At 38.2% G+C, this 7,253-nt stretch overlaps 1 protein-coding gene across 1 annotated transcript; it reads right to left on the bottom strand.

The window, feature by feature from the left end:
* Positions 1-672: 672 nt before the first annotated feature.
* Positions 673-4,887, bottom strand: LOC143153660 (cilia-and flagella-associated protein 96). The gene is made up of 3 exons (XM_076325080.1): positions 4,796-4,887; positions 4,233-4,666; positions 673-1,073 (listed from the first exon to the last, which is right to left on the bottom strand). Exons 1-3 carry the CDS (start codon positions 4,885-4,887, stop codon positions 673-675), a joined length of 927 nt encoding a protein of 308 aa, XP_076181195.1.
* Positions 4,888-7,253: the final 2,366 nt, after the last annotated feature.

Below are 7,253 nucleotides of genomic sequence, written 5' to 3'. Positions count from 1 at the left end.
ATCGAAATCTTCCGTAATAGAAATATTCATTTCAATAGGAACAGATCCCAAAATTAGAAACGAAACGTTGAGTTCTGACGGATAAATGAATACTTTGAAAAGTTCAATCATTTATTTCTTTTCTATCAACATGATGGTTAAATATTTACCAAGAGACAGAAAAATTATATTCGAAACAAATTTTTAAAGATAGACAAGGTATGACAATATGGTTATGTATAGCAAAAATTGTACAAGGATAGTTTAGTAAAGCAGAGTATATAGTATAGAAATAAGATAGATGTACAAATATCAAGAGTGTGTTCTTCTATTCTTGGGGACGAAACAAAGTCGTATAAACATGGGTTCACAAATTTTTTTTTCATGTATAAAAAGCTTCCGTTCACGACGGGGTGTGGCAAAAATGCCCATCGAATTCTGAGATTAAAGCATTACCGTTTTCTTTTTCTCCGAGAAGCAAAGAATAGTAGTACTTACGATCGGATGTTACGACTTGACGTTGGGATCAGATAACCAAAGTATGATTGATCACCCATTTTGGTTACACCCTGCGTGTAACAAAAGGAACGCACACGTGTGTATATAATTTATTCCTACAATACCGCTTTAAAAGGAATATCGACCTAAACAGATTGGGGAGAACGTATGGAAATATCCACAGGGCAGAAATTCTTATTTCTTGCATTTTACTGTGCGCAACGAATAGACTCGTGGTTGATAGCGCATATAATTCGTCGAGTTACAGGATGTCCTGGTAACTTGATTTATGATACTAGTGGTATATTTCGTTCTCAGGGGCGGTCCACCGAGTATAAACCAACCTTCCACCTTCTTTTGCTTCGTATCCTTCTCGTAAGGATCACTCGAGTACGTTGGAAATTTGTCGAAGCAACCGGAGTGATTTCCGCCAGGTTTCTTGGGAAACGGCACGTAAATTCGACCAGGTCCCATCATTTTCGGTTCGATTTCGTGTGGTCGTACGTAAGTGGGTCCAGGGTTGTCGTCCTTGTACGGATTCGGTGGAAAATGATCAAGTGGTGCGCTAGCGTACAAAAATCGATCCACGGGCCTCACTGTCACGCGTAAACAAAGAAAGTGTTACAACCGGTTAGAATTATCTGAGAAACGGAAGTGGAAAATATTTAGAAACGCAAAATGATTACAAATGTGGACGAAAGAATAAGTTAGACCACAATATTGCATTAGAATCTCATCTCTGTTAATTTCCTCTTACATCACTCTGTATAATATAGATAACATTTGGATAACATAAGAAATAGTTACTGAACATTAAGAAATTTGTGTATCAATGAACGAAATAATTGCTGGACATTAGGAGATTTGTGTATCAATGGTTTTGTTTTATCGTTACGAAATTTTGTACGAACCTAAGACAATTAAAGGGTATTGAAGATTATTGCGCAAAAAGTTTGCAAAACCAGCTAATAATTATTTCAAAGTGTTTCTTGATTGTCGGTCCAATAAAAAAAACAGAAATACTTTTTCATATTTTTATGCGTTTCAATTATTTCAATATTAACAATAGGATATTTAGTCGAAGATCCTAAAATTATTTTCTTTCCTTCACCGTTTATTTGAAGTATGATGTCAATGTTCGAATAAACACCATGCTTCAGTTACGAATAAACAGACACGCAGTGTGCAAAGTTACACTGGTAACCGTGGTTAATTAACGCGTTGATCTGGTAACAATTGAGTCAATAGAAACAAGCAGTTGACGTTAATTACGCTTATTAAAGTCCAGCCCCGGTCCTCCTAGAATCAGTCTCGGGTGAAGTTTGAAAATGTGCACAGAGATGCAGTGGAAAAAAGCTGTCCGAGTGTAGTGAGGTTTCATTTTCCTGCCTTCCTTGCGACAAAAATGTAATTAGTTGCGCTGGCTTGGGAAACAAAATTCTACCGAAAAAGGAAGCGGGAACAGGAAAAGCGAGACTCCAATCTTCTTCCGCTTTGCAAGCTCTCTTTATATTACCTTCTCACTCGGCAATATTGTTCGTCGTGTATACCGTTTCCAGAAAAGGGGTAATGAACAAAAAATAAGGAATAAGAAACGGAGCACCACGGGGAGTACAAAAATTAGAACATAACTGGCAGTGCGCATACACTGTTATTATGTGCATGCATCAGGTTCCTCGCGAGCAGAGTATTCCGCTCTAAGTCCGTGCACTTAGGTACGGATATGTTTATCGTCTTTAGTTTCTATTATGAATCTATTCCGTGCTTAACGTTGTTACGTGGATCGCTTCAATTATATATTTTATTCAATATTTCGCTGTGGTTGATTGAAAAAGTTTAAGTATTATATAAAATTGAGTCATTTCTTTATCTGTTTCGATCGATACAATTTTCGAACAACTTAAGAATCGTATGGAAATTACTGGTTAACTACGGTTCCAATGAAATTATGTTGATAAATAACTTCAAAATATACATATCGCTGTGCACAATTAAATCTGTGGCTTCCATGCAATTATACTCTTGACGCAACAAGTAGACTCGCATACAAGGGTAAAGGAATATCGACCTAATCTTAAAACGTTCTATCTTGAAACGAATACGTAGTATATAAAATAAAATGCAATATACTTGGATAATCTTACTTTTGCTGTTGGTACGTGTGGTTGGTGATTGGTTGAATGTATGTATATATTATATTAGTGTATAGTGTTATTATTGTAGTTGTAGTATTATTAGTATTAGACGTGGTATTGGTAATAGGTTTCTCTTTTCACTAAAGATAGATCGACTATGTATAAAACTAAGCTAATCGTCTTAGTGCCCTTGGCATGCGTCTTTACCATCGACCTTCGTCGTCTATGTCTTTCCAACTCTCTTATATTACTACGTCTTTACAAGTTCTTTCTCGTAGCCATACTGTCACTACGTCTTTACCAGTCTCTTGTCGTACCCATACTGTCACTACGTCTTTACCAGTCTTTTTTCGTACTCATACTGTCACTACGTCTTTACCAGTCTCTTCTCATACCCATACTGTCACTACGTCTTTACCAGTCTCTTCTCGTACCCAAACTGTTCCCAAACACGCTTCTTTTGCACCCTATATCCTTACGCGTATTCATTTTCTTTCATTCTAATCCCTCCACTCTTTCACTTCAATCTCAATTCTCAATCTCTCTCACTTCAGACATCTGGTCATGTTCGCTCATCTCAATTGTTCGTTTTTTTCAAACACTCTTCATTTTCTCCGGACCACACGCATTTCCTTTCGTTCTCGTGCATTCTTACGTTTGGTCGTCTTGCACGACCCCCTGTAAAGGGTCACTCGTGTTCTTTAAGAAACCTGGCGACAGATTGGCGCCAAGTGTTTACCCTAACGCAAGTCCATTCACACGCAATGTATTTTTTAGGCCTGCACTTGAAGCAGGCCCAAGTGGGCACGGAAAATTCCGATATCACACTTCAATGGTCATTAAATATACAGTGACCACCTTAAAATGGCTATCGGAAGAAACAACCTAGATTGGTTCACAAATTTGTCCAAATAGAACAAACGTATACAATAATCGAGATGTATGAATTTATTTGATCATTTAAAGGTATATTTAATATAAAATTAACGACTTAGTGAAATAAATTATTATTTGTTACATTAGAAGTAAATAAAGATAACAATTATAATTATTATACTTATTATTCCAAAACGTACGAACAAATCTGTGAATCATGGCATACTATGATAGAAGATCATCTTCTATCGCCAGGAGTTCCCGAAACAGCACACAAATGCGTCAAAATATTGTAGAGAGCGAAACCTGAAAGAACAATTGTGTTTGCTGTAACCAGAGCGAAATTAACTGACTAAGACCACTAAAGTATTACCCTCACCATCGCTTTGGTTGCACCACCATTTATCTCTCGTTTCCTCGCGCCAATCTCCAGGAATTGGGTCTCTGTCTCTCAGATACAGGGAGAAGCTGACACCGTGCGAAAGTTAAGCCAGTGAATTTTGTTTCCGTTCTAACCAAATCTGACACAGACGAGAGAAAAATGCATAAATTGCAACGCGGTTCACTGAATCACGATCTACCGGATGGTATGGTAATTCGTACATTTTCCTTTCGTTTGAACGACGTTTGATTACAATCGGTACAGAATCAACATAATTTTCGTATCGTGTCAATTTGCCACCGTGTTTGAGAGACAGAGACTAGGGAGTTTCCAGTCTGACGAGAAGAAACGAGAGACGGTACAGCTGAACAGAATGGTGGGTGGAGATGACCTCCATGGTGACCTGGACGGTCGGTTCATTTCATTCTGGATACAGCAAACAAGACGATTCATCCAGGTTTCGGTCTCTGTTGGAATGTTTTTACAGAGTACAGGGCTACCTTTGGTTCTCTCCGGGTCGTAGGGGTCGTGCATGTGCAAAGGGAAGGGATTGATGCAAATGTCCGTGTATCCTGGCCCTCCTAAAGGATTAGGTTTGGTCATTAGATTCGGCAATTCGCGAGCTGCTTTTGGTTCCGGTCTCTTCTCGGGGTTGAAGTAGGTGACTTTCTCGAAGCATCCGTGCCAATCACCAGGTGTCGCGTGTTTCTTCGCTGGCGAGGGTGGAATCATAGTTGGACCGATTTTGGCTCTCTCGCGTTCCAACTGCGAAACGGTCGAGGTATCAGGTTGACTCCTTTAACGCGAGAGTTACGGTCTGCAAAAGTATTTCTCTTGAGTTTCTCTCGGCTGGAGGAATAACGACCGCGATTGAAATATCGTTTCTCATAAATAATGCAAGCTTCTCTGAGATTTTTTTTTTTACCCGGGATAAATAACTGATTTTTGATAACTGACCTTAATGCAAATGCTCTCACCATGACGCGGCAATAACGTTGACGCAACTGTGGCGGACATTCTTTTGTGTAGAATTGAAATTTGATTTTTATGTATTCAAAAATTCTCAGTATGGTAATCACTATTACTCTCTGATTCTGCATATTTTCTTTCACAGAATTCAGAGTGACAAAAATTGCAATACAGACTTTACAGAATTTTTAACGAAATATATAGTTTGGTAAATTGTAAATAAATATAAATACAATTACTTAACTACTCCTCGTGGTTCTACAAAAAATATAAAATTATCCAAGTGTAAAATTTGAATTATATCGAACATAAATATCTTCTTGAAATTGATTTTTTATTTCTGATAGACGATAGTGGATCGCATTTAATGTATGTTTCTATTTAAGTAAGATTTTTTATTCTTTTAATCAATTTTTTAAATTTACAATTGACCTGTGTTGAACCAACTGACAAATTTGAACACACGCAAAAGTAAAGGTGGTATTCCTTCAGAAAGAAACCTTAGAATCGTCGAGAAGCGCAATTATCGGACTGAAATTAATTAAATAGGTGTAAAACGTTCAATTACCGCATTTGCCACGTCTAATCGCCATGGTTCGTTCAATGCCTCCCCGTCGAAAATTCGAAGGAATTTTTCTTCGAAGAGAGGTGTCGAAGGACCGGGGTGCAGTTGACGTCCCTTTTCGATGCCCTCCCGAAAAGTTACAGAAGTTCCGCCGTATTTGTCGAAGGGTGCCGGAGATGGATCGTGAAAATACCCTTGAAAAATAAGGTGGAAATATAAGTACGAAGCATGAAGCTCGATCGGTAAATGTGTACTTTACCAACTCGATCGAGATCCGTTTTTCCAAATTGTTGGCCGAACGACTTGTATCCAACCCGTCTACCTTTCATTGTTGGATTCCTTGAGTAGCTTTCTTACTTTATTTCTTCGAATAACCTGTAATTTTAACCGTTCTTTTGAAACATCCGTTCGCCCCAGTTACGTCGTTTCGCCACAGGACGTCTTCTGTTTTAGAAAAGGAAGCAAACTTCAGAAGCTACGATACCGTCTCATTAAATTTACACATAATAACTTCGTTTACGCTAGCAGGCAGTTTCCATTTAACGCCGCGTTGGCTGACATCAATTAGTCTAATTACGAAGCTGTCAAGAGAAGTTTCCTTAGAGCAACGAATTAGAAACTTTTCAATTTAAAAGTCTATTTTCGAAAATGTATCAATTTCGATAAAAATTTTATAACTTCCTACTTTAAACTCATCAATTCGAAGATTATTTTCAGAAGCACGATCCAAAGTAATATTAATCTCAAATTTTATCATTCCGGATGACCTGTTACCTTTTAAGAAGTGCGTAAAATTGATTATTCTGCAAATAGGAATTCTATTTGCAAGCGTAACGAAAATCTTTATTAAGAAGAATAATTTGATACTAATCTATGTAAAGTGTAATATATCGAAGGTCCGAGTGTAACTGTGAGAAACAATCCTAGTGCTGTGAATTCGAAATACCCAAGTTCGAAAAGTTCTCAATGTTCCTGTGCGTGCACTATACAGATTAAACTTTGTTTAAGTTCGCGTAGTTCATAAATTAGGGTCGTTCCAGAGTATTCGGTGAGTTATTTCTGCTAGAAAAAACGGGTTCAACGGTATTCTTACACTGTTAATTGTACCAGAAGACGATCTTAGAGAACTGTACACGGGTGTAAAGCACACCATTGGTGATTTCACAGTTTCCTGATTACGCAATGCCTACGAGCCTGATGCGTTCATCCTACGAGCAGTCTCCGTAGGGACGTTGGACAAGAGACCCTTGTTCGAGGAAATCGACCCATAAATCAGAGTCCTTCCTCCACTCTGAGTTGGCTTACGATGCGTCAATTACCATTGAGAGTACCTCGGATAATTTCCAATGAAAATTAGCTGATATTATTCGATATCGTATCCAACTTCTATGAAAAATAATATTGCCTGTTTCGTTCGCAACATAAATACAGCCACGCGATCTCTACAGAAATCTTCGAGCCTGATTTTTCAAACGGGAAGTATCGTAAATCTGACCCTCGTCGAAGATAACGGAAGATCGAAGTTAATTGTCTCGAAAAAGGAAATCTCGCTTTATCGAGAGAAATCGTTTCATTTTTCGAAATAGGAGCACCCTGTATACTTTGGAAAATCGCATATCGTATATAAGTAAATCGTGCACAATTGGGTAAACGACCTCTACAAACAACCACGCGGTAATGAAATGTTCCCAGTGTTACCGAAACCAATAGATGGTTGGCAATATCAACTCGTTAAGAACAACTCATTACCGACGAGGCGTGGTTGGAATGTTTCACGCCGACAAACATTTTCTTGCCTTCCGAGTTACCAGCTGAATCTCAGGAACCAAGGACGTTTTCCTTTGAAACT

This window comes from Ptiloglossa arizonensis, chromosome 13 (genome assembly GCF_051014685.1).
Source record: "Ptiloglossa arizonensis isolate GNS036 chromosome 13, iyPtiAriz1_principal, whole genome shotgun sequence".
NCBI lineage: Eukaryota > Metazoa > Arthropoda > Insecta > Hymenoptera > Colletidae > Ptiloglossa > Ptiloglossa arizonensis.
The sequence above is the reverse complement of the archived record's forward strand: the minus strand, read 5'-3'. Positions and strand labels throughout refer to the sequence as shown.